At 46.8% G+C, this 27,919-nt stretch overlaps 1 protein-coding gene across 5 annotated transcripts in view; it reads right to left on the bottom strand.

Annotated features, from left to right (window-relative positions):
• SEPTIN7 (septin 7) overlaps window positions 1–26,338 on the bottom strand; it is a 266,147-nt gene extending 239,809 nt beyond the window's left edge. For 2 of the 5 annotated variants that reach the window (XM_033930198.1, XM_033930199.1), the window contains exons 1-2: window positions 26,153–26,336; window positions 23,510–23,511 (exon numbers count right to left, since the gene is read on the bottom strand). In XM_033930198.1, the coding sequence (XP_033786089.1) occupies window positions 23,510–23,511; window positions 26,153–26,156 (6 nt within the window). In that variant the 5' untranslated portion in view covers window positions 26,157–26,336. Of the gene's footprint in view, window positions 1–23,509; window positions 23,512–26,152 lie in introns of all 5 variants that reach the window. The other 3 variants (XM_033930196.1, XM_033930197.1, XM_033930201.1) reach the window with 2 other exon arrangements.
• Between the last annotated feature and the right edge of the window lie 1,581 nt (window positions 26,339–27,919).

Here is a 27,919-nt window from a genome sequence, read left to right as displayed (position 1 = left end):
AAGATGGACTCTGATCGAAGTAGACTTGAGACCAGACTGAGAAAAGTGCAACAGATAGTCCAAAACTGAAGATAAGGAGGAAAGTTGAGGCTCCTTATGATGAGAAAAACACCCAAGTAGAAAATCTAGTCCATTTTTGGTGATAGCATTGTCTAGTAGTAGGCTTCCGTGAAGCTTCCAAAACATCCCGCACAGATTGAGAAAACTGCAGAGGAGCTATGTTGAGAGGAACCAAGCTGTCAGGTGTAGAGACTGCAGGTTGGGATGAAGCAGAGATCCTGATGCTGTGTAAGCAGCGAGGGAAAAACTGGTAGAAGGTAGGGCTCCCTGCTGCTGAGTTGAAGTAGAAGGGAGTACCAGGGTTGTCTGGGCCATCGAGGAGCAACCAGAATCTTAGTGGCATGGTCGGACTTCAGCTTGACCAGCGTCTTTTGAATGAGAGGAAACGCATATAGAAAGAGATTCTTCCAGTCCAGAAGAAAAGCATCTGCCTCGAGGCGAAGAGGAGTGTAGATCCTAGAGCAGAACTGAGGCAGCTTGAAGTTGTGGGGGGCTGCAAACAGATCTATCTGAGGCATGCCCCACAGAGAAAAGATGTAATGAAGGGGCATGGAATGAAGAGTCCATTCGTGAGGCTGCAGAAGACGACTTAAGTTGTCTGCTAAGGCATTGTCCGCCCCCTGAATATAGACAGCTTTGAGGAAGGTGTTGTGGCAAACCACCCAATCTCAAACTTTCAGAGCTTCCTGACAGAGGGAGGAAGATCACGTCCCTCCTTGTTTGTTGACATAATACATCGCGACTTTGTCTGTGTGAATGAGGACTACACTGTCGTGAAGCAGATGCTGAAACGCATTGAGAGCGTTGAAAATCGCCCTGAGTTCCAGGAGATTGATGTGATACTGACGATCCGTACTGGTCCAATAGCCTTGAGTATGGAGACCATCTAGATGAGCCCCCCCAAGCATAAGTTGAAGAATCAATCGTGAGAACCTTCTGATGGGGGGGCGTGTGAAAAAGCAAGCCTCTGGATAGATTGAAGGAGAGCATCCACCAGCACAGAGATTGTGTCAGAGCAGGAGTGACCTGGATGTGTCGAGACAGAGGGTCGGAAACCTGCGTCCACTGAGATGCCAGGGTCCACTGAGGAATTCTGAGGTGAAGTCTGGCAAAAGGAGTCACATGTACTGTGGAAGCCATGTGACCCAGAAAAACCATCATGTGTCTCGCCGAGATGGACGGGCGAGAGGAGACTGAATGACAAAGATGGAGAAGAGCTTCCAGATGTTGTTGAGGAAGGAACGCTCTGAGTTGGACTGTATCCAGAACAGCTCCGATGAATGGAAGAGTCTGAGAAGGCTGGAGATGGGACTTCGGAGAGTTCGAATCCCAGACTCTGCAGGACTCCCCCCTGGGACGCGGAATCCTTGATGAGCCAGTCGTCCAGGTAGGAAAACACCTGAAGACCATGGTTCCTGAGCGCACCGGCCACCACAACCAGATACTTGGTGAAAACTCTGGGAGATGAGGCCAGGCCGAACGGGAGCACTCTGTATTGATAATGTAGATCTCCCACCCGAAATCTGAGGTATTGACGGGAAGCCAGATGGATGGGAATGTGAGTGTAGGTCTCCTTGAGATCCAGAGAGCATAACCAGTCGTTCTGCTCGAGGAGGGGATACAGAGATGCCAGGGTCAACATGCAAAATTTTTCTCTGACCAGAAATTTGTTGAGCACCCTGAGATCCAAAATGGGCCGCAGATCGCCTGTCTTCTTCGGAACAAGGAAGTACCGGGAGTAAAACCCCTTGTTCTGCTGAGGAAAAGGAACTGGCTCGATGGCACGGAGCTGAAGCAAAGCTTGAGCTTCCTGAAGAAGAAGGGAGGTCTGGGTAGAATTAGAAGGATACGCTCTTGGCGGATGTTCCGGAGGAACGTGATGGAACTGAAGAGAATATCCCTCCCGGACGATGGAAAGGACCCAGAGGTGGGTGGTAACAGTCGTCCATCCATGGTAAAAATGATGGAGACGACCTCAGATAGGGGGAAAAACGGGAAATGGCAGAACAACTGAAGACATGCTCTTTTCCAGACAGTCAAAAAGGCTGAGGAGCCTTAGGAACAGCAGGTGGTTGAGGCTTCTGCTGCTTCTGTGGATGTGGCCTCTTGACAGGCTGACGAATGGAAGGAACCTGTTTAGGTGGCAAACGCCTTTGGTAAATCAGAGCGGGCGTGTTGGTCGAGGAGAGGTCAGCTTCGGACGGAGAATGGAAGCAAAGGACTTCTCGTGGTCCGAAAGCTTCTTGGTGGCCGCCTCAATGGACTCATCAAAGAGGTCATTGCCAGCTCAAGGGACATTAGCCAGCCGGTCCTGCAGATTAGGATCCATATCGATGGTACGGAGCCACGCCAGACGCCGCATGGCCACTGAGCAAGCAGTAGCTCGAGCAGACAGCTCAAATGCATCATAGGAGGACTGAAGAAGCTGCAGCCGGAGTTGGGACAAGGATGCAAGGACTTCTTGATATTCAAATTGTGCTCGAGAATCCAGATAAGGCATGAATTTTTGAAGAATGGAAAGAAAGAATTCAAAGTAGGTGATGAAATGAAAATTGTAGTTGAGGACTCTGGAGGTCATCATAGAGTTTTGGTAGATGCGACGACCAAACCTGTCCATTGTTTTACCTTCCCTTCCCGGAGGAACAATGGCATACACCTGAGAAGGGTGAGAACGCTTCAAAGAAGATTCAACCAAAAGGGATTGGTGAGACAATTGAGCGTGGTCAAATCCCTTATGATGTACAGTCCGGTATCTGGAATCCAATTTGCCTGGAACAGCTGGAATGGAATAGGGAGTTTCCAGACAGCGGACAAAGGTTTGATCCAGAAGCTTGTGAAGAGGAAGCTTGAGGGATTCAGCAGGAGGTTGAGGGAGATGCATGGTCTCGAGATACTCCTTGGAAAACTTGGAGCCAGTGTCAAGTTGAATATCCAAATCAGCTGCCATTTGGCGTAGAAAAGAGGAAAAAGACAGCTGATCTGCCAAAGCCTGGCCTTGAGAAGGACTCAAGGATGTCGAGGCAGCATGCTCCAATGAAGAAGGCGATCTGGATGGAGAAAGAGAACCCACCGGGTCTTCGAGATCCGGAAGCGGGAGGTTCGAAGCAGTCGGTGGAGAATATTGAAGAAAAGGCTGCTTCCGATGAGGTGAGGCATGCCTGGATGAATGCTTCGAAGAATGTCTCAATCGATGATGCGAGCTGTGCCTGGAAGCAGGCCTCGACAATCGAGGAAAGCGTGTCCCCGCCTAAGCCCCCAGAGAATGGATAGGGCTGGAGGCTGTGGAACGAAGCAGAGGCTGTTGAGTGGAAGATCCTCGAGGCACTCGCAAAGATTCTGATCCTTGCATCGAGTGCACGGGTTCCAACGGAGGCATGGGCAAAGACTCTGCTCCTTGCGATGCATGCCGAGTTGCCAGACCAGACACTTGCAGAGACTCTGCTCCCTGTAGAGAGTGTGCATATGACTGAGGCACAGGAGGCGGCTCGACCTCACGGGAGACCTTCGCATGCCCAGGATGGATTTGTGAGAGAAGCTTCGGCCCCATGGTAGTAAAGAGCTGAATGAATTGCTTCTTCAATAAGGTCTGGAACGAAGCCGGCAAGGATGGATCCGTGTCTCCAACGGGACCACCTGCACGGACTTCGTGCTCCCTCGAGGCAGTGTGAGAATGCTTGGACTTATAAGCCTTGGGCACTTTAAGCACTACCAGGGGAATGGGCTGCTGTGCTACCTGACCTGAAGAGACAGAGGAAGGCACCGCAGCAGACGTCGAAGACATAGCTGGTACAAACGAGGCAGGTTTGATGAGGCTTGGAGCAGAAGGTGTGGAAGCCTGGAGCGCATCGGATGATGTCGAAGGCGAAGCACCCCTCGAGGACAAAAGCTCCATCGAAGACTCCATACCGAAGAGCTGCTCCCACAAGATGCAACGACGCTTGAAAGCACGAGGCTTAAATGTTGAGCAAGGCCGGCATGATTTCGGGAGATGTAGAGACCCAAGACACCGAAGACAGCGTCGATGAGGGTCCATTAGGGAAGTCGCGCACTGGCACTTGGAACACTTTTTAAAACCGGTTGCAGGCCGGGACATAGGCCGAAAAAGCTCCGCCGCAAGATCGAAGCCGCGGGGCTGCAGCCACGTGGCCTGCCCGGTCGAACGAACGGAATAAAATTTATTTATTTTTTTGAAAAAAGAGAAAATAAAGAAGAAAACCGGCAATTCTGAGAAAAATAAACCCAAAACCGTGGACAAAGAAGGCACAAGTGAAAAACACTTCACGCAGAGAGTCAAAGACAGACTTCTTGGCTCCGCGGAAAAGTAAGAACTGAGGAGACGCGCCCGATGTCGGGTGGGAAGGCACTCGCGCATGCGCGGACGACTCAAAATTTCGACTTTCTTCAAGCAAGTCTGCTTGTGAGGCATCCGCATCGGGGCTCCGTTGGATCACATCACCCGCATCAGGGCTCCGTTGGATCATGTCACCCACTTGTGAGAATACCTGGGATAATAAATCTTATTTATTGCTGGTATCAGTTCCAGAGGAATTTTAAGGTTTTCCATAAGGTATCTTTTAAAAACTTCAATAGGTGTAGTCAAAGCAAGTTTAGGAAAATTTAGTATCCACAAGTTCAATCTTCTATTGAAGTTTTCCAATTGCTCATTTTATTCTGCATAGCAAGGCAATATTAGCTGAAAGAGCTTGTAATGAAGATATTTCTTTATTAACTTGATCAAATTTCGTCGTTGTTTCTAACTGATTATTTTGTATTAAATTAGACAAATTGTCAAGTTTACTCACAATTTTGGAAGTATCATCAGCGGATTTTGTGACTGCAGTTTCAAGCCTCTGAAGCACCTTCCATATTCTGTTTAAAGTCACTTCTGAGGAGTCGGTTTCCTCCACTCATAAGTACGATGTTGACTTGGCGTCCTGGGCTGCGTGGTCACCCTCTCCGCGTGATAACGTCGAGCTACTCGAGGTCTCGGCTGTTGTGCACTCCTCACAGTCCTGCGCCGGATTCGGTGGCAGCCTTGCTGCTGGGGGGGGGGGGACATTGATATCTTGAATCCCAAGGCTCCGGCATCTCCTTCCGTTGGTGCTACAGTGGATAAACTTCCCCCTCCGATAACAACCGGTGAGCTTGTGAGAAACTGGTCCATCTGCAATTGCCCAGGCTTGGAGGGGTCTGCCCAAAGAATGCCCTTGCATTTGCTATGAGGCATACTGGTAAGTCCGATTTAGAAAAGTATAGTGGAAAATGCAAGGAAAGACGGAGCTCCGGCTCTCACAGTGTCATGCCGCCGCCATCTTGTCCTCCGTGAGTAGCTTTCGCTATTTTTATGTTCTTATGTAAGGTCCAAACAGTCATGTCTCCAGTAAAGTCAGGCAACAGGATATTGAAGCCTTCCCCCCATACTGTTGTACAGGGCCATTTCTCTGTCAAAAGGCCAAGACTGTCCTTAGCATACTGATAAAAGCACCTCTTCCTAATAATCCACATAAAACTTCAAAACACTGTTTAGAGAAGTTTCCCAACTAGTGTGCCCTAAGACCTGATAAGGTATACCAGAGAAAAATTATCACTAACAAAACTAGGGGTGGGCAATTACTATACTCAAAAGCCATGACCCAATCAAGTTTTCAAGATTTCCACAATGAATATGCATGAGATCTATTTACATAAAATAGAAGCAGTATATGCAAATTAATCTTGAGGACTGTGGTTGTCCACTCTTGACAAACTGAAGGAAGCAGGTGACACCTTACAGACTATCCAATTTATTGAGGTAAAACTTTTGAGAACCAATTCATGAGACACAAAGTTCAGGACAAGAGTACATAAGGAAGATGATCTTGGTGAATCTCTTCAATATAAGGTTGTTAATAATAAAGCCTAATAAATAAATGTGGGAGAGAATTATACAATATTAAAAATAAATAAATAAAGAAGGCAGTATATGGAAAGGAAAAGATAATGGCTACATGATTCTGTTAATTGACAGCTGTGGTGAGTAAGAGAAAACAAGGATTATCTCTAAGTCTAGTCACACTTATAATGTGCCTTGAACTAAGTCTTTTCTGGCCCAGGGTGATCGTGTCAAGCTGGACCATCCCTTTGAAGGGGTATGGCAAACTTAGTCAGTTGGTGTGTGTGCTGGAAGGTTGAAATCTTCACCTACTGGTTTTTGAATGTTGTTCATAGTCTGCTGTTGAGAGAAAGAGAGAGACATGGGGGAAGCCACTGCTTGCCCTGGATCGGTGGTATGGAATGCTGCTACTATTTGTTTTTTTACAGGTACTTGTGACTTGGATTGGCCTCTGTGAAGATGAAATACTGGGCTAGATGGACCATTGGTCTGACCCAGTAAGGCTATTCATATGTTGCCATATCTGAGATCAGATTTGTGTTCATTATTTTTTTCTTAAGGATTGACTTATCTGTCCTATGTAAACAGCAGACTGGCAATGCTGGCAGATGATGGTATATATTAGACTTGAGGAAGCGCAGATAAATGATCCCTGAATGCTGTTGGTAACATTGTTGGGTCCTGTTTTAGCATTACCTGGGTAAATGTGGACACAAAGTTAGCATTTGGGTTTCTGGCAGGGTCTAGTCTCCAAGTGCATATCAGTGTTAAGCAATTGGTTCTAAGACAGCATGACAATCTTAGCTATCGAATTACTAGACCAGGGGTCTGCAACCTTTAAGACATAAAGAGCCACTTGGACCCGTTTTCGAAAAGAAAAAAAAACTTGGAGCCGCAAAACCATTATAAAACAAATCTAACACTGCATATATTGTTTCTTATCTTAATGCTATATACAGGATCACTAAATTGAAAATAAAATCATTTTTCCTACCTTTGCTATTTGGTGATTTCATGAGTCTCTGGTTGCACTTTCTTCTTCTGACTGTGCATCCAATCTTTCTTCCTTTCTTTCAGCCTCCTGTATGTTTCCTCTCCTCCAGACCTCATTCTCTCCCCCAACTTTTTCTTTCTGTCTCCCTGTTCCCCCTTCTTTCTGTCTCCGTGCCGTCCCCCAAGCCACTCGGTTTGCTGCCACCGCAATCGGGGAACAGCCCCCAAGCCACCGCCGTCCCAAGCTTTCCCTGCAGAAGTGTTGCGCTGACCAGCATTCCGCTCCCTGACGTCAATTCTGACGTAGGAGAGGAAGTTCCGGGCCAACAAGGCATTTCTCCTCATTCCATCCAGCCTGAGCCCCATCTCTCCTTGATCCAGCATTTCCCTTCTGTCTGTCAGAATTACCATTCCACCTATTTTCCAGCATCACCCTTCTTTGTGTCCATCTCACCTATATCCCTATCTCACCACTTTTTCAGAATCTTCATTTGTCTCTGTCCTTATCTTTACGCCATGTTCACCATTTGCCCTTTCAATGTCTTTATCTCCCCCCACACACTTTTTCAGCATTACTTCTATGTCTCTATTTCACCTCCTCTTCATGTCCCCTCTGTATCTCTATCCTTATTCAGTAGGTCCTGCTTACTCTTTCTCTTCTTTGTGTCACTATCTCCATTTTCAGCTTTCCCCCCTTTTCCTTTGTTACTGCACCCTGTAGCCAGAAAGCACAGTTACTTACCGTAACAGGTGTTATCCAGGGACAGCAGGCAGATATTCTTGACTGATGGGGTGACGGCACCGACGGAGCCCCGGTACGGACAATTTTAGAGTGATTGCACTCTAAGAACTTTTAGAAAGTTCTAGCTCGGCCGCACCGCGCACGCGCGAGTGCCTTCCCGCCCGACAGAGGCGCGCGGTCCCTCAGTTAGTATAAGCCAGCTAAGAAGCCAACCCGGGGAGGTGGGTGGGACGCAAGAATATCTGCCTGCTGTCCCTGGATAACACCTGTTACGGTAAGTAACTGTGCTTTATCCCAGGACAAGCAGGCAGCATATTCTTGACTGATGGGTGACCTCCAAGCTAACAAAAAGAGGGATGGAGGGAAGGTTGGCCATTAGGAAAACAAATTTTGCAAAACAGATTGGCCGAAGTGTCCATCCCGTCTGGAGAATGCATCCAGACAATAGTGAGATGTAAAAGTGTGAACTGAGGACCAAGTAGCAGCCTTGCAGATTTCCTCAATAGGAGTGGAACGGAGGAAAGCTACAGAAGCTGCCATTGCTCTGACTCTATGGGCCGTGACAGAACCTTCCAGTGTCAGTCCGGTCTGAGCATAACAGAAAGAAATGCACGCTGCCAGCCAATTAGACAACGTACGTTTAGAAACGGGACGTCCCAATTTATTTGGATCAAAGGACAGAAAAAGTTGAGGAACTGATCTGTGGGGTTTCGTACGCTCTAGATAGTAAGCCAGAGCCCTTTTACAATCCAAAGTATGTAAAGCTTGTTCTCCAGAATGAGAATGAGGTTTTGGAAAGAAAACAGGTAGAACAATGGATTGGTTGAGATGGAATTCAGAGACAACCTTAGGGAGAAACTTTGGATGTGTACGCAAAACCACCTTGTCATGGTGAAAAACCGTAAAAGGTGGATCTGCGACCAGTGCATGAAGCTCACTGACCCTCCTGGCAGAGGTAAGAGCAATAAGGAAAAGCACTTTCCAAGTGAGAAACTTGAAAGGAGAGGTAGCCAAAGGTTCAAATGGAGGCTTCATTAAGGCGGAAAGAACCACATTGAGATCCCAGATAACAGGAGGGGCTTTAAGAGGTGGTTTCACATTGAAAAGCCCTCGCATGAACCTGGACACCAGGGGATGAGCTGAAAGAAGTTTTCCATGGACTGGCTCATGAAAAGCTGCAATGGCACTGAGGTGGACTCTGATGGAAGAGGACTTAAGGCCAGAGTCAGACAAAGAAAGCAAATAATCCAACAAAGTCTCCACTGCCAGAGAAGTTGGATCAAGATGATGAAGAAGACACCAGGAGGAAAATCTCGTCCACTTCTGATGGTAACATTGCAGAGTGGTTGGTTTCCTGGAGGCATTCAGAATGGAACGAACAGGCTGAGATAAAAGAGTATCATGAGATGTCAGCCCGAGAGATACCAAGCTGTCAGGTGCAGAGACTGGAGGTTGGGATGTAGAAGGGTTTCCTGCTGTTGCGTAAGCAGAGAAGGAAACAGAGGAAGAAGAAAAGGTTCCCTGGAACTGAGTTGAAGTAGAAGGGAGAACCAATGTTGCCTGGGCCACCTCAGAGCAATCAGAATCATTGTGGCTCGTTCCCTCTTGAGCTTGAATAAGGTTCTCAACATGAGAGGCAGCGGAGGGAAGGCGTACAGGAACAGATTCGACCAGTCTAGGAGAAAAGCATCCGCTGCCAGACGGTGAGGAGAGTAAAGTCTGGAGCAGAAGAGGGGCAGCTGGTGATTGTGAGGAGCTGCAAAGAGGTCTATCTGAGGAGTGCCCCATTGAGTGAAGATAGACTGCAGAGTTACAGGATCGAGTGTCCACTCGTGAGGCTGGAGAATTCTGCTGAGTTTGTCCGCTAAAGAATTCTGTGCTCCTTGAATGTAGATAGCCTTCAGGAAGAGATGGTGATCTATGGCCCAATTCCAGATCTTTTGGGCTTCTTGGCATAAAAGGCGAGAGCCTGTCCCACCCTGCTTGTTGATGTAGTACATCGCTACCTGATTGTCTGTGCACAACAGAAGGACCTGAAGAAAGAGAAGATGTTGGAAGGCCTTGAGGGCATAAAACATCGCTCTGAGTTCCAGGAAATTGATTTGATGCTTCTTTTCCTGGGCTGTCCAAAGACCTTGAGTCTGGAACTCGTTCAAGTGAGCTCCCCATGCATAAAGAGAGGCGTCGGTGGTGATGACTAGTTGATGAGGAGGCTGATGGAACAGAAGACCTCTGGATAGATTTGAGGATACCAACCACCATTGAAGAGACTGACGAAGAGATGATGTCACAGATATGTGTCGTGAGCAAGGATCCGTCGCTTGGGACCACTGAGTAGCAAGGGTCCATTGAGGAGTGCGCAGGTGAAGACGTGCGAGGGGCGTGACATGAACTGTAGATGCCATGTGCCCCAAGAGTACCATCATTTGCCTGGCTGAGATGGAAGGCAGTGAAAGCACCTGCTGACAAAGAGACTGAAGGGTCTGAAGACGATTGGATGGAAGGAAAGCTCTCATGAGGAGTGTGTCCAGGATCGCTCCAATGAATTGAAGTCTCTGAGTGGGGATGAGATGAGATTTGGGTAGATTGATCTCGAATCCCAGAATTCGTAGAAACAAGATGGTTTGGTTGGTGGCCAGTAGAACTGCTTGAGCGGATGTGGCCTTGATTAACCAGTCGTCCAGGTAAGGGAAGACCTGAAGGTGGTGAGAGCGTAGAAATGCCGCTACTACAATGAGACACTTGGTGAAGACCCTTGGAGAGGAGGCAAGGCCGAAGGGCAGCACCTTGTATTGATAATGACAATGATTGATCATGAAGCAGAGATACTGTCTTGAGGTTACATGGATCGGTATGTGAGTGTATGCCTCTTTGAGATCGAGGGAGCATAGCCAGTCGTTTTGATTGAGAAGAGGATAAAGGATGGCTAAAGAAAGCATCTTGAATTTTTCTTTTACCAGGTGTTTGTTGAGATCGCGGAGATCTAAAATCGGTCTGAGATCTCCTGTTTTTTTGGGGACTAGAAAATAACGGGAGTAGAATCCCTGCCCTTTTTGATCTTGAGGAACTTCTTCTATAGCGTTTAGAAGAAGGAGGGATTGAACCTCCTGAATGAGGAGGGCAGATTGAGGACTGTTCAAAGCAGACTCTTTTGGTAGGTTTTGAGATGGAAGGGTCTGAAAGTTGAGAGAGTAGCCGTGTTGGATGATGTTGAGGACCCATTGGTCCGAAGTGATAACTTCCCATCGGCTGAGGAACAGAGAAAGTCGACCTCCTATAGGTTGAGGCAGGAGAGCAGGAATAGGAATACTGGCTATACTGTGGAGAATGAAGTCAAAAGGGCTGTGACTTCTGCTGAGGAGGTGGTTTCACAGGTTGCTGCTGTGTCTGCTGTCTGGGAGGCTGACGTTGTTGCTGCCTTTGACGCCTGGGTTGCTGAGCAGTGGTAGGTAATGGCCGAGCTGTGAAGCGGCGTTGATAGGCCGACTGCTGCCTATATGGTTTAGGCGGAGGAGGCTTCTTTTTATTTTTAAGCAGGGTATCCCAGCGTGTCTCATGAGCAGAGAGCTTTTGTGTGGTTGAGTCCATGGATTCCCCAAAGAGCTCATCCCCTAGGCAAGGGGCGTTGGCTAACCGATCCTGATGATTAACATCAAGGTCGGAGACCCGAAGCCAGGCCAGGCGACGCATAGCTACCGACATTGCTGTCGCTCTGGATGTAAGTTCAAAGGTGTCATATATGGATCTAACCATGAACTTACGTAATTGAAAAAGAGACGACAAGCAGGTATGGAAGGAGTGATGTTTTCGTGAAGGAAGGTACTTTTCGAATGAAGCCATGGTGGTAAGGAGATGCTTCAAATAAAAAGAAAAATGAAAAGCATAATTGCTAGCTCTATTTGCTAACATAGCATTTTGGTAGAGCCTCTTACCAAATTTATCCATGGCTCTGCCTTCTCTGCCAGGAGGTACTGATGCATATACACTGGCTCCTGAAGATTTTTTAAGGGTGGATTCGACAGTCAAGGATTCGTGTGGAAGTTGAGGTTTGTCGAACCCAGGAATGGGAATTACCTTATATAGAGAATCCAGTTTACGTGGGGCCCCTGGGACAGTTAAAGGAGTCTCTAAATTCTTATAGAAAGTCTCCCTCAAGATGTCATGAAGAGGAAGTTTCAAAAATTCCTTTGGAGGCTGGTCAAAATCAAGGGCATCCAAAAAAGCTTTGGACTTTTTGGATTCAGCTTCCAAAGGAATGGATAAGGAGTCACACATCTCTTTTAAAAAGCAGGAGAAAGAGGAAGTGACTTGTTTGGAGGATGGGTCAGGGACAGTTGAATCCTCCTCCTCTGAGGAACATTCGCCTTCAGAAAGAAAGGGTTCCTCTGAGTCTCCCCACAGATCAGGATCCCTGACATGGGAAGTATGGTCCTGAGACTCAGGTGTCGATGATTGTAAGTGTCGTGTCTTGTGTAACGACTTACCCGACCTCATCGATATCGAGTCAGGAGATGTTATCGGTCGCACCGGTGCCGAAGTCTGCACCGATTGATGGTGAGCTCTCGGCTCCGGTGCAAGAACTGGCATCGATACCGATGAAGTTAGTTGAAGCGGTACCGAAGTCGTGGAAGCAGGTAACACAGGCTGTTCCACAATCGGTACCGGTAGTTCGGTGCGGACCGGCACCGGAAGGTTCGGAGCCAGGATAGCAGGAAGGAGCTGTTTCAATTGGTCCTTAAGCTGCACCTGAAGGATGGCCGTGATGCGGTCATCGAGGGATGGCACCGGTACCGCTTTTTTCTTCTGCGGTACCTGCGGTGCCGTTCGACGCCCCGGAGATGAGGAGCCCGATGTCGAGGGACTCACCTCTATAGGGGCGGAACGCTTCCGCTGGCGTCTCCCAGTCGGCAGGATTGGGCTCACTGCACTCGAGACCGGGGGACGCTCCAGCGGGGAAGGCTTCTTAGCCGGCTTACCTGACTGGTGAGACGCCGGTGCGGAATCACGCGGCGTCGAAGAAGAGGGTGCCGACTGAATCGGTGCCGAAGCTGGAGTCGATGGAACGGGGTCGGACATCTCGGCACCGAACAACAATCGCTGCTGGATTTGGCGATTTTTTAATGTCCGTTTTTTTAGAGTGGCACAGCGGGTGCAAGTGGAGGCCTGATGCTCAGGACCCAAACACTGTAAACACCAGTTGTGTGGGTCCGTGAGAGATATAGGCCGAGCACACCGCTGGCACTTTTTAAAACCCGGTTGAGGGGGCATGAAAGGAAAAACGGCTTCAGCCAAATCGAAGGCCGAGGCTTCGATGGTGGCAGAAGGCCCCGCCGGGGAAAGATTAAAATAAAGAAAAAATGAAGTTTTTTTTTTTTTTTACAAATAGAAACAGAAAAGAAATAAGATTAATAATAATCAAAAGTTTACGCGAGCGGGAAGGCAAAGAGAAAAAAGTTTCAACAGCCGTTGAAAACGCGTCTTCTTAGCTCCGCGGAAACTAAGAAACTGAGGGACCGCGCGCCTCTGTCGGGCGGGAAGGCACTCGCGCGTGCCCGGTGCGGCCGAGCTAGAACTTTCTAAAAGTTCTTAGAGTGCAATCACTCTAAAATTGTCCGTACCGGGGCTCCGTCGGTGCCGTCACCCCATCAGTCAAGAATATGCTGCCTGCTTGTCCTGGGATAATCTTTCCACCCTCCCTCCACTCCGGCCCAGCCCAGTATGAAATATTTCCTTTTGTTTCCCTCCCCTCTCTCTTTCTCTCTCTCTTCTCCTCCCTCACCCACGAGTCCTGCATCTGGCCCTCTCCCTTCTACCTGCACCTGGCAACACCCCCCTGCTCCGCGGCTCTCTTCAGCAACTTGTCAGCAGCGGTGATCAAGACAAGCTACCGACATCGAGGCCTTCCCTCTACGAGTCCCGCCTTTGTGGAAAAAGGAAGTTGAAACAAGCGGGACTCGCAGAGGGTAGGCCCCGACGTCAGAAGCTTGTGTCGATCGCTGCTGCTGAGTTGCCGAAGAGAGCCGCGGAGCAGGGGATGTGGCCGGAAGCAGGTAGAAGGGAGAGGGAGATAGGAAGGCTGTAGATCTCCGGAGCATGACACCGACTCCGGCCAGGATGATTTCTTTTTCAGGCACCTTACAAGTCCAGCGTCGCGGCGGGAAATAGCCATGCTGAGCAGTGAGCTCAGCACTACACAGATGAAAGCCTTGCTTGCTGATTGGTCCGGCGGCACGGCCGCCGGACCAATCAGCAAGCAAGGCTTTCATCTGTGTACGTGCTGAGCTCACTGCTCAGCATGGCTATTTCCCGCCGCGACGCCGGACTTGTAACCTGCATGCCTGCGTGACACACTACCGGAGCCGCAGCAAAGGTGGAAAAGAGCCGCATGCGGCTCTGGAGCCGCAGGTTGCCGACCCCCGTACTAGACAAATCATTTCATATTGTAATTTTAAAGTTAAATGATATGAGATATGTAAAGCATGGTCATGATGAAATATAATGCACCCATGAAATGAATGAAACAAAGATGTGAATGGATTATATATATAAACTAATAATTAAAGAGCAAGCTGAATGTTCATACTCATGGACACTAAAGGCAGTGAAAGTAAGACATGATAAATTGAAATCCATATATAACAGTGCATTGTCCTGCTGTCTTAGAACCAAGTTATTTTATTCAGTTATTTTATTCATGTCCTATTATGGTTTCTTCATGTTTGAATACGATGTCTTTTTTATATAGTTTAAAGACAATAGACTGTTTTCAGTCCAATTCTTTATATGTGAAGTTGCAAACCATTGGTATGTATAATGTCTTCTTGTCATTACATTGTGTCACATATCTCTTCATGTTTTCAAAATCAGACACGCACCATGGTTTCTTCATTCTATTAACTTTTCATTCTTATGGCTTCTCTTAGGCACCTTATAGATTCCTGTGCTTAAGTTTATACTCTAATACACACCTATGGCACTTTTTCCTCTCATGTCTTGTCGATGTTTCAAGCCTCAGTATATAGCATGTCACACTTGGCTCACTTGTTTTATCTTGCAGTCGAGTATAGACACTAATATGCATGCTCCAGATTGGCATCACAGTTACTTCTTATCTTTCTATCTTTTTCTTTATCATTATTCATTATTACCTCTTCCTTTTAGGACCCCTGAGGAAGGCGTGGTCGCCGAAACACGGACCGTGTAGGGTCCGGTTGGATTTTTATCACAGTATTTTTTTTATCATTGTACTTTTTTAATTGAATTTTCATGGTTGTATATGTCAGTGTTTAGTTTTTGTTCTCATTATTAGTCTATCAGATGCCACTTGTTTGTCAGTTTTGTAAGACTAAACCAGTAAATTTCAACCTTTCTTCTGCTGTGACATAACTGACAACCAATGTTCATATATGTGACACATCAAACCTTATAATTTATAGATTTAACAAAGAAAAGTCCAAATATTATGTTGTTAGAAGTGATTCAAGGGAAACTTAAGGTTTATAAAAAATAAACAAATTTAAAACAAAATTATTTCAATAACTAGCCACAGAAGTTCTCTCTATTCACTCATCAATGATAACTCTGGAACAGACAAACTACACAGCGTTTTGATATGGGGTTGAGTAGTAGATAAAATTCCACTCCCCCTTCACAGCTTGCTGAACAAAACAATAACCCACATTCAAATCCTGGTGTCATCTCAGTAGCAGAGAGGCAAAACATTCCACTGCTAGATACTTTGTGAAGTAACAAAACCACAAGCTACTAGAAACTGATGCAAACAATTCACTGCACAGAACAAGCAGGACCTCACATTACTAGGCCAGGTTGACAGCAATGGTCACAGTTGCAAGGAAGACCCCACCAACATAACAGCATGAGGCAGCGCAATCCCTATTAAGTAGAGTGGGGGTTCCCCACACTCCCCACGCCCCTCCCCCCGTCAGAGCCCTTTAAAATACAGGTTTTCTTCGGCACAATTAAGCCCTGCGCTCAGTTGTCTGCGCTCGGATGTCAGCGCGCCTTTGTCCCATCACCGAATTATCTAGACCAGATAGTGGCATCACAGACAGGTACAGAATGCAATGGTAGTGACTGATGAAGACCGGCAACATCCAGTTGGCGCTTACATCAGCAGTCATTGTAGGGCAGAAAAAAAAATAGGGTCTGGTTTTAGAAATGTCAAGTACCTCACTCCCTGGCTTTCTGCTTTTCCCAGCCTATAGACACACATGGGCCTACTGTTATGTTAATCAGGTTTTCTATTCCGTCTTTACCTATTTAGTTCAAGGTTGGATTACATTACAAGAGGTTGGGCCAATTACCCAGGAAGTTATAATGGACAGTTTGACAGGACATTCAATATGGTTGCTAGTACAGGTAGATCAGTACAACTATTAATGCAGTTAGGTTGTGGTTACAAGTACATCATCGTGTGTAGGTCATCATGGGCTCTTTGTTTTGTCTCACGAGTTGCACTGACAGTTTAGAAATGGACTTTTACAGTTTCCATTAAGTTACTTCAAAGTTTGTTCCTTGTCTTGGAAATGCTTTTAAAAGTTTTCTGAACCTGAGATAGTAGTTACAAAATCGTAGTGTTAAGCATTAATTGGTTCTAGGATTTTGCTAATTGATATTGGATGGATAAGGTAATTTGCCTGGTAGACTTTATATTGTTGCATGCTAGGCATTTTAAGTGAAAAAAAATTCTGGTGGAATATCTGTTGGAGGTGCCCAGTAGGGTGGCTAACGCTGTTAAGTAGGCAGGAACATTTCCACTTAGGATCTTAAAGGCAGTGATGCCTAATTTAAACTTGATCCTTGCAGTTATGGGCAACCGATGTAGTTAGAGAATGACACGTGACAAAATTCATCATCGTTCCCGTCCCCGCGGATAACTGCGGGAAATAATCCCATGTCATTTTTTAGTGTCTAATTCAGCCTCAGTCCTTCTACACCAGCATTCTTCAAAGCAAAGCTTGAGGGTCAGTGGTTGTAGCCATTCATACTCTGATTCTTCCCTCTCTCCTTAAAGAATGACATGAAGATGGTTTACCGTGGTTATCCACGGGGACGGGAACGGTGATGAATTTTGTCACCGTGTCATTCTCTAGATGTAGTTTCATACAGAAGGGCTATAGGTGTTCCGCTTTCCATAATCCATATACGAGTCTTACTGCTTCTTTTTCCACTAACTGAAGATGCGATAACATTTTAGAGCAGAGAACTAGTGTTATATTACAGTAGCCTCTAGTCGAGATAGGATTAGGGATTACACTAAGATTCAGAGAGCCTCCATTTCAAAGCATTTTTTATGGATATTAGCTTTCTCATCACAAGGAAAGATTGTTTTATTATTGAATGTATGTGGCTTTTCATGGATAGGTGGTTACCAATTTCTACTTCTAAGATTCTGGATTGTAGTTCTAATGGCAAGTTTGCGTTGCCTACTGTAATTCTCGGAGTGTAGCATGGCTCAGTTGAGGGTCCTAGCCAAAGAAATTTGGTTTTGTTCTTATTTAGTTTGAAGTGGTGGGTTGAGGTCCAGTTTTCTATGTTGTGGACACATTTCTTGACCATTGTGAAGATATTGACCAACAAGGTGGCTACAGGTAGTATGACTTATGTCGTCCGCATAGGTGAAATGTTTTATTCGTGCAAGATCGAGGTTGGCTCCCAAGAATTGCATTAGGAAGTTGAACACAGACGTTGAAAAAGGAGATCCTTGGGGGAACCCACTGGGAGGGTTCCAGTTATCAGATAGTTCACCATCCTTATGTACACTATAGTGCTGAGTAGTTAGGAAGTCTTGGAACCAGAAGAGGACCGGGCCACTAAATCCAAAGTCACTGACGATCTTGGGCACTTGATTGAAGTCTACTAGGTCAAACTCGCTTAGGTCAAATTGGATTACAATTATGCTGTGACCCTTGCTTAGTAGTTCTTTGCCATATATTACTAGCACCACAACCCCATCTCAGTGCTGCGATTTTTTCCTGAATCCTGATAATGAAGTGTAGTAAATAGCATTCAAGTTGTTCTGTGACATATCCCTCCATCATTTTGATGAGTAGGGGAATGGAAGCTACTGGCCGGTAACTGCTCACATCAGAGGGACCAAGTTTTGGGTTCTTAGGAACAGGAGTTAAAATAATTCTTCCTCCTGATTTGGGATAAAAGCCAGTTTTTAGGTGACAGTTGAGTCACTGGGTTATTTTTCCTATGGTTGCTTTGATCAGATAAGGTGGACAAGTTTCGATCCTACAGTATGCTTTGGAGTATTTTAGGAGAAGGAATTTTGTGACTTTGAATATAATATCTTCAAAATTATTCCAAGATCTGTCTGCTAGTATTTCCATAGGTGATTTTGTTGTAGTGGGTCTAGCTGGATTGGTGGAGGATAGATGATCTCATGTGGTTTGGATCTTCGTTTTAAAATAGTTTGCTAGTTCTGGGGAAGTTGAAATAAAAGGGTTATCACCATTTGTAATCTTGTTCATGTTGGTTATATTATCTAATATTGAGAACAGTTTGTTGATTTTAAGATCATCTTCTGTGCTGCTCTGTTTAGAGTAGTACAGTAGAATCTGAGTTATCCAGCTGGTGGATGCTGCATAACTGTACTTTCTGGTTATTTGAGAGTTAGAGTGAGGTGGAAAAGGAGGCAACTATTTTTACACTATCAACCCCCCACACTTGAAGGTCCAGCATCAACTTCACTTCTTTCTCAGTCACTTTCTCTCCCCCACTCCCTCCCTCACCCAAAGTAGCAGAGCCGGTCCTGACAACCTCCTCCCTCCCTCCCTTCACGAAGCAGCACAGGTTCTTTTTTTTTTTTTTTCAATTATCTTTATTGACAACTGCAAAGGAACACACAACCACGAGGAAAACAATCAGAAAACATAGCAGCCAGAAACAGCACTGGATACCAGAACAACAAATGATCGCAGTACAAAAAACCCCATGGGTGGGTTCCCATCACAATTGACATTTTAAAATATCAAACCCCGCCACACAAACACACGCAAGTCCCACTCCCGCAACCCAAACCACAACAATCACTCCCCGTCTCCCCACTCATACCGCTAGACAATCAAACATCCAAACATCCCAATGCTCACCCCCTACATCCACACAGGTGCAGCCACCCGAGAAAGAGCAAAAACAAAAACAAAAGCAAAAAACAGAAAGACAGATGGAGAAAGAGCAACAGCCCCCTCTAGGAAACAAATCAAGGAGAGGAAGTCATGCCCTCTGTCTCCAAACCGGAACAGAGCTTCAACGCTCGCTGCCACAGATCTCGATCGCATCGGTGAGTCAAATTCCCAGACATAGGGACTCGCTGAAGCTCATAGCACCCCACCACAGCCAAACGAACCAGCCAATGCGGAAAGGATGCCACTAAATCGTCCACCCAATGCTGCAACAGGAGCTTTTTTACTACCAAGACAGCCATGTAGAGAACCCTGTGTTGAGGAAGCGTGAGCCCCCCCTCAATCAAATCACGCTGATCACCCAAGAGCAGAAAACCATAAGACCATGGTACAGCTCGTTGGAGAAGGCGCTCCAAAAAAGGGAGAGCCTGCAGCCATATTGCAGAAGAAGGGCACTCCAAAAAATGGTGTGTGAGGGTACCCACGAAACGCTTACATTTGACACAAACGGCGTCCTCCCAAAGGCCCATATGAGCTCCCTGAGCCCAAGAGAGATTAGCCCGATGCAAAATTTTAAATTGCATTTCCCTAAAGTCTGTGGAACCCCTCATGGCGTGCACAGTGGCAAAGAGATCAAGAAAGGCCTTACGATCCAAGGCAATACCCAGCTCCGATTGCCACCGTGAAGCCAGTCGGTCAATAGATTCCCAAATCCAAGGCGGCCTTCAGAATCCGATACCAGGTAGCTAATTTGTTAAAAGCGGGAGAGACCTGAAAAAACTGAACATCCAAGGGACCACAGAGCCAAGCATCCCCCCCAGCGACGATCGAGAGATAAATAATAATGCCGGGCCTGAAGGTAAGCCCAGAAGTGAGTCCGAGGCAGTTGCCAGTGTGTCTGCAGCTGTGCAAAAGAAGGAAAATGACCCCCCCCCCCCCCACGGAGACAATATCATGAAGAGTTCTACCCCCTCTCTGCTCCCACTGCCGGAACCAGGCGTGTCCCATTCCCGGTGGAAAGTCAGAGTTCCCATACAACTGCAACAAGAGGGATGCGGCCGGAGATTTCCCCTGCTGCCGTCTCCACCACCGCCATGCATGCCGCAGAGGTAAAAGATACGCAAACTTAGCCCCTCCACCCGGAATAGCCGACAACGGGGTATGCAAAAGAGACAAAACCGAGTGAGGTGCACACCAAGACTCCACCCAACTCTGGGAAGAGAATTTATAACAACCCGACCATCCTTCATGAATAAAGCGAAACAGAGCGGCGACATTATAGTAGCGAAGATCAGGAAGGTTTAAACCACCCCTATATTTATCCAAGGCCAAGGTAGCAGAGCTAATCCGGGCCCGCTTATGACGCCAAACGAAAGAGGAGATAAGTGAACGAAACAGACGCACCTCCTTAGCATTAACCCAAAGTGGCATAGCCTGCAACGGATACAAAATCTTGGGAAGGAGGACCATCTTAGTCAAAGCCACACGACCCCAAACCCCCAGGGGAAGTTCTCTCCATTTCTCACACTAACGCCGAATCTCCTCCAAATGATGTAGCACATTATAGCGATACAGAAGCTTTAGATCTGGGCTTAAATATACACCCAGATAACGCATCGGCCCCTTCACCGGAGAAATCTCAAGGCTCGCATGCCAGGACTCCACCCTGGTAGACCGCAATGGAAGAAGTTCAGATTTATCACAGTTAACGCGCAGACCAGAAATATCTCCAAAGGAGCGGACCAAAGCGAGGACCTGCCCCAAATCCCTCCTGGGTTGGTCCAGATAAAGGAGAATATCATCGGCAAAAAGATTAATGCGACTCTCCTGGTCCCCAATATGAATGCCCCGAATATCCGGATCACCTCGAATCCGAGCAGCCAGTGGTTCAATAGCTAACACGAAAAGCAACGGGGACAGCAGGCAGCCCTGTCGCGCCCCCTTCCCAAATCAAACGGTGCAGTAAACTGACCATTGACCAACAGCCTGGCCTGCGGCTGTATGTATAAGCTACTGATCCAATGATGAATAGAACCGTCTATGCCAAACTGACGCAGAACCCAGAAGAGATATTGCCAGGAGATACTATCAAAGGCCTTTTCCATGTCCAGGCCTACAATAGCCGATTCGCCATCCAGGCCACGCCTGGAATGAAGGGCCATCAAAGCTCTAACTAAATTCATCGACGCATAGCAGCCCGGCACAAATCCTGCCTGGTCCTCGTGGATCAATAGCAGCAAAAAGGCATTCAAGCGACGCGCCAAGAGTGCGGCAAAGAGTTTAGCATCCTGATTAAGGAGGGAAATAGGCCGATAGGAACCCACCTGGGCCAGGTCCTTGCCAGGCTTAGGCAGCAGCACCACATGGGCCATATTAGGAGTCCCCAAACCTCGATACTCAGAGAGCGCATTAAACGCTTCCGCCAAAGCAGAAGAGATCTGATCCGACAGAATCTTATAATACTCAGATCCAAACCCATCCGGGCCCGGTGCCTTAGTTAACTTAAGCTGCTTGATACCAATCTGCACTTCTTCCGAACTAATAGGGGCATTCAACTGCCCCAGCTGGGCTTCTGTCAACCGAGGGAGTCGAAGCCCCTGAAAGAAAGCATCCCGGTCAGCGTCCGAGAACGGTCTATTCGCATACAGAGATTCATAAAAGTGAACAAATTGCTGCTGAATCTGTCGCTCCTGCGTGTAACAAGTACCCTTGGGGTCCCTGATGGACAGGATAACCTGCCTGGTACACGGAGGCTGGACCAAATTAGCCAACAATCTCCCTGTACCCCCCCAGGCATACAATTTATACTGTTGAAAATAAATATCTCGAGAAGCCCGCTGTGTCAAGATGGCATCGATCTGCCGCCGGACGTTCAATAAACGAAGTTTGTCATCCGTCGAGAGAGAAGTACAGTGGCGTGCCCTCAACTGTCGAAGCTCCCCCGATAAAGTCAACAACTCCGCATCTAGAGACCTCCGTTTGTGAGAAAGATAAGTTTCAAGTTTCAAGTTTATTAGGATTTTATATACCGCCTATCAAGGTTATCTAAGCGGTTTTTACAATCAGGTACTCAAGCATTTTCCCTATCTGTCCCGGTGGGCTCACAATCTATCTAACGTACCTGGAGCTATGGAGGATTAAGTGACTTGCCCAGGGTCACAAGGAGCAGCGCGGGGTTTGAACCCACAACCCCAGGGTGCTGAGGCTGTAGATCCAACCACTGCGCCACACACTCCTCGCAGAACCGCCTTGGAGGCCTCCCAATAGGTCACTGGACCAACATCGTCTGTATTGTTGTGAGAACTATACTCCGACCACTGTGCCCGAAGATATTTATGAAAGTCGAGATCTCGATAGAGGGAGCACGGAAATTTCCAATGGCGTTCCTCGGGGTCCGGCGTGAACTGAAGCGAATGGTCCGACAGGGGAACCTCCTCGATATAGCACAGCTGGTTCTAACACCCCCCCACACTCACCTCACGATGCAGCCGGACAATAGGGGAAGCACCAGTAAACACACAGCGTCTTTCCACTGTCTTGTCACTTCTGCTGTGGCAGAGGAAAGGCCCTGCCAGGGCTGGCCAGAAGCTGCCTGTTTACTGGCACTTCCCCTACTCACTGGCTGCCACAACATCATCGGGTGAATAAAGGAAGGGAGGGAGATTGGTGGCTGCTGTGATGCTTCAGGGAAGCTGGAGGGAGAATGATGGCTGCTGATGATGCCTATAGAGGCTGGAGGGAGGGAGATTGGTGGCTGCTGATGATGTCTCTAGGGCTGGAGGGAGGACAGGTTAATGAGTTAGGAGCACCACTAAAGATATTGTTTTAGGAGTGTGAAAAACAATTTTTTTTATTTTTTGCCTGTTACCTGATTCTACTATGCTCTAGTACTGTCTAGCCAAATACTGGGCGGCATGCCTCCCAGCACCAGACTAAGGGCTAGATACACTAAAGATACAGATTATATCGCTGTTGGTCAATTTTCTGGCTGATTCTCCAGCAGTGATCAATGTGCTATCAACTTTGCATGCAAATGTGATTGACACATGCGCAGTGGCATAGATTACACAAGCACAATCTATCCCATTAAAAAAAGAAAAAAGCACCACCCCCCTGTGCCAGATGCCACCTCCCCGGAATCCCCCCAAAAATGGCAGGAGGGATACCCACTCCCTCCTGCCATCCCGACTGACCTCTGTGCCAATCGTTACCCAACCACTCCCTCCTGCCCTCCCCAAAAAAGGCAGGAGGAATGCCTACTTGCTCCTGCCATGAAGGCCCCCCCATGCCAATCACCCCCTACCCTTCCCCCACCCCAAAAAGGCAGGAGGGATGCCCACTTCCTTCTGCCACCAGAGGCTTCCCTCAACCCCCCCCCCCCCATAAAGTTTGGAGCAGGAGAGGTGCTCAGTCCCTCCTCCAAGGCTGCCAAGTCTACAATGCTGGGCCTTCCCCTCCCGGTGCATCATGTGATGCACAAAGATAGGGATAAGGTCCTGTTTGGCTGAGATGCCTCAAGCCCCTCCCATTGGGAGGGGGGGTCTAAGTTGTCTGAGCCAACCAGGGACTTCTCTAGGCTCCTTCCTCTGTAGCCCAGAAACAAGGGGAAGGAGCCTAAGGCCCTAATCGGCTCAGTCAAGCCAATCTAGCCCAGTCTGTTTTTATGATCGCTAAAATCCCATTTGGAACAGCTAAGCGATGTTAGTGCATCAATCGCTTGGCTAATTTGCATGGCTGGATCGGAAAAAAGGGGAAAACACGTAGTGGGTTGCTTTGTGCATCAAGTTGGTAACAGCGATCGTCGCTAAAGCATGAAAACAAATGGTGACTAAAATAACCAAGTATTCCTTTTTAAACACTTATATAGTCACACACATCTTCCTTCTGTCTATAACCGTAGGCCTAGAGAACAGAAATAAGCAGCAATTTGACTTTTCTAAACTATTTTTTTTTTATATAAAGTAAACTGGTACAGGAAGACAATGCAATGCATGACCTTAGTTTAGGATGATAGTCTATTAAAACCATGATTTTGATCCATTGTAATTTTAAGTCAGATGTTCTGTTATAACTTGTATTCAATTTTTATATTCCATTCAAACAATGTTTTTAAGATGTGGAATACAAATCAAATAGGAGGCATTGACAGCCATGCCCTGCTTTATACAGAAAGTTAACCATGCTACTTTTCTCCCTCTCCTAACATTTTATTTTGTGTCCTTCCAGCCTATCATCTCCAAGCTGAATGAGAAAAGGACACTATACATTAAAACACAGTATGAGAATTAGGGTTGGGGAATTGATATACCAAATCTTTGACTCCAACTCAAAACTTTTACTACTACTAGACTTTATTAAGTCTAAAGTTCTAGTCAATATAACTTTAGATCTAGGACAAAGATATATACATGTATAAAATTATAAATTTACAATACTGTACAAGGTTTTTTTAAAGCTGAGTTGATACATTTTTACTGACTCCACCCAAAATTGCTTCCCACTCCAAGTTCTGATGAGAATGCTGGAAGCAGCATTAGGGGAGCAGCTCTGGCAATGACATAGGGCAGCCAAAGAAAACTAAACAACCAACTTTTACTTTTCTCCTGCATATAGAAGAAACTGGAATCCAGCAATGGAGAGTATCTGTTCATGGTGATGAAGTGAGGGGTAGAAAATAGAAATAAGCTCTGAGTGGCAATATGCTATCATGGGCTACTAAATAGTGGATGAGCTGGAACAACTGCAGAATGAGAAGCTAGTCTTGTGCCTTCAGGAAAGAGCTGAAGACACATCACAATGAATAGGCAGGTGACAGATTTGCATTAACACAGAAACATTATATGCAAATTTGTCTCCTGAAGGTTATTTATGGTAATCCTGAAAAAGTAGTGGGTGAAGTGACCTGTCCAAAAGATAGCAGAGGATAGTACCTAGTACAAGTCCAAGTTAGGAGTCACCCCAAAACCAATGTATCTGTGTTGTGGCAAGTGGTATTCCCCCCCCCCCCCATACCATTAGCTACAGCAGATTTGTGACTATGTAGTATATCCAGTGTGATGCATAAGAGTAATCTTGTTTTGGACTCTACCTCTACCCTTTCTTTTCTTGTGGGTCTCAGACAAAAAGTTAATCTGTTAGCAAAGCAGCTGTGTGAGGGGAAGGAGTGTGGGTCCAGTTAAACAGTTGATCAGTGCAGGCAGACACTACTTTAAAAAGCTGTTGTACTGCTTAGCAAAACTTTATCAGGTTACATAATACTGCTTGACTGTGATGGTGCTCAGTGTGCTTTTGTTTCTCTCCCCCCTCCCTTTTTTTAATCATTTGGGGAAAAAAAGTAGAGTTTTCACTACTTCTGTAGTTTATCTTTTCATTATGAATCCTTTTCATGTTTGCCCTATTTCTGCTATGAAAGCTGCTATACCATATACATTTTTGTTAACATGGGTAGAACTCCAAGTTTGAAAAAGGACTGTTTTAGGCTCTTTAAAAGCAAAGAGACTCTAGCTACAATAGTTACCGGTAGATTGTGGCACACCTGAATAGAAAAAAAACAAAACAAAACACAACAACCCAAAAGTGTACACCACCCTGAACTTTCTCCAAGGTAGGGCAGTATATCAAAGACCAATAAACATGACTCAAATAAGACACAATAAGGAATTTTATTCTGCTTGCTGATTAATAAGACCCAAGTATTGTACTTTGCACAGAAAATAAGCATCGATGGGAGAGATGAGCTTCGACAGAGAACAAAATTTAGTACCAAGAGGGAGAAGGGGTGTGTGCCGTAAGTCAACTACGCGATTACTACAAAAATTCTACAAACTAGTGAAAGGGCCGAGGCGAGAACATTCCTCGCACTGACCACAATGAAAAAAACAGTCCTGCTTATGGAAAATAAAAGCCCCGCACGAACTCCGGTCCGGACCTCAGCCGGCGGTCGAGGTCAGCTATCGCTGGGACAATTCGAACAGACAACGCTCTACGAAGCGAGAGCGACAGCGGAACGACAACTAACTAAAACCACCGTCTACCGAGGAAGAGAGGCATCAACGCTGCAACGACCGCAAGTCAAAAGCAACCGCACGAGAGGAAAGACGACGACCCCCCCCCGGAACAGGCCTGCGAGGAAGGAAAGGCGGAGGAGGCACGAGTGCAAAGTCCTCGAGGCGAGGGGGAAGGGGGTTTGTCGCCCGCTCACAAACTGTCACCCGCATAGAACGGCACGGGCCACAAAGTTTCAAACACTGCCCGCCAGAAGCAAGCACATTACAATACGCCACCGCCTCTTTCCAGGGGGAGAACTATAAACCTTCGCCAGCAGACACTCACCCATGATGATGCTGATGCTGCTGCCGCCGCCGCTCTACGTCACCCGTTTCACTACAGCTGCACTGCCGCCGCCGTGGCTCCACTCCCAACTCTTGCCCGGGAACCCACATCCGCTGCCGGCGCCGCCCCCTGGCCTCAACTCTCCAGCAGGGGCAGCCGCGGCGCCGCCTTCTCTTTCACGCATGCGCAGGGAGAGAAAGGCAAAAAAAAAAAAAAAGCGAGGTATTCTACATCGTCACTACGCTTTTTCTGCGGCGTAATTTAACGGTCTTCAATCGATGTGTCTTTACGTCCAGTCAAACTTTTATGGTTTTAGCGCTCCGGTTCTACGAATTACAATAGGTCAATAGTATCAGGGAAGTGCTGTCTCCAGATTGCCCCGCCTCCTCTCGCATGCACTTGAAATAGATCGCGATAGTTTGTGTGGTGTAGGAAGTGGATCGGGTGGGGAGTATTTTGCGCGTGGTCCTGAAAATACATATGGAAAAATTAGGAAGCTTCCTTCTTTTCCCTCTCCAGCCCTTTCTCTAGTGGAAGGAGGCGCTGGTTGGTGTTCTGTGTACTGTCAGTTAAACTTTTTCTTCCCCCCGTGTAGTAATGACGTCAATAGAGAACTGAGGATGCGGTGCAGTTCAGTTTCGTTTAAGACTTTTTATTCCTACCCACGGAGAAAAATAAAGTGAGAAAACAATCTCATAACTGTTACTTCCTTTCATCCAATATGATCAAGCAGCAAATCGGGATCGAAGAATACCAATTTAACGACAGATTTGTAAAAGCTTAATATAAATTGAACCTACAATCCTCAACATTTCTGAGAGGATTAACACGCCCGCTCGCCCCCCAGTGGTCTACTGTATACAGAATTATAGCCTGATCCCCAAACCGACTTTAAGAAACTTGCTATCATAGAAAGGAACTCTGTTGTTCTCCTAATATCTTAGCAAATGCTAATTCTGTAACTATGTTTCTCTCTGTTTGTTTGAGTATGTGACTGTATTTCTTGTGAGATGTTGATCTGTAACCCGTTCTGGGCTCTTGGGAGGACAGAAAAATTGAGTAAATAAATAGGGCCGGATTTAGCCATAGACAACTGCTTAGTGTGCCAGATGTTGAAGACACCAAACCAAAAAGGAGCCTTTTTCACTTTTAGGGCCAACCACTAATCCTACTAGGGCTATCCACTCTGGCCTAACGCTCCTATTCATACTTTACAGTCTCCTGGGGACTTCTCTTTGTTCTTCATGCTGCAGGAAATTATCCTATTATTCCCTTAGGGCTAGATTCACTAAGCATACCGATCGGTTTGTGACCCAATTTTCCTCCAGCCCGATTCATTAACCTCTGTCCCGATCATCCTCCAATCCGCGCATGCAAATGAGGGGGATTAGCATTAAAATGTAGGCAGGCAGCGATTCACAAAACATCTTGAAAACTGACTGAGCTGGTTGATCAACAAAGGAACTAATAGGAACCAGTCACTAACTGCTTTCCAACTGCATCTTGCTCTCTGCCTGGATTCTCCTGTCTGCTCTCCTGCCCCAACTCTCCTCTTGTCACCCTTCTCCGCTCTCCTGCTCGACTCGACTCTCCTGCTCTGACTCTCGTCTTGCCGCCCTGCTCCCCTCTCCTGCTCAACTCTACTCTCCTGCCCTGACTTGTCTCGCTGCCCTGCTCCCCTCTCCTGGCCAACTCTTCTCTCCTGCCTGAATCTCGCCGCCCTGCTCCCCTCTCCTGCCCAACTCTGCTCTCCTGCCCTGAATCTCG

The sequence above is a fragment of the Geotrypetes seraphini genome, chromosome 2 (assembly GCF_902459505.1).
Source record: "Geotrypetes seraphini chromosome 2, aGeoSer1.1, whole genome shotgun sequence".
Classification (NCBI taxonomy): domain Eukaryota; kingdom Metazoa; phylum Chordata; class Amphibia; order Gymnophiona; family Dermophiidae; genus Geotrypetes; species Geotrypetes seraphini.
The sequence above is the reverse complement of the archived record's forward strand: the minus strand, read 5'-3'. Positions and strand labels throughout refer to the sequence as shown.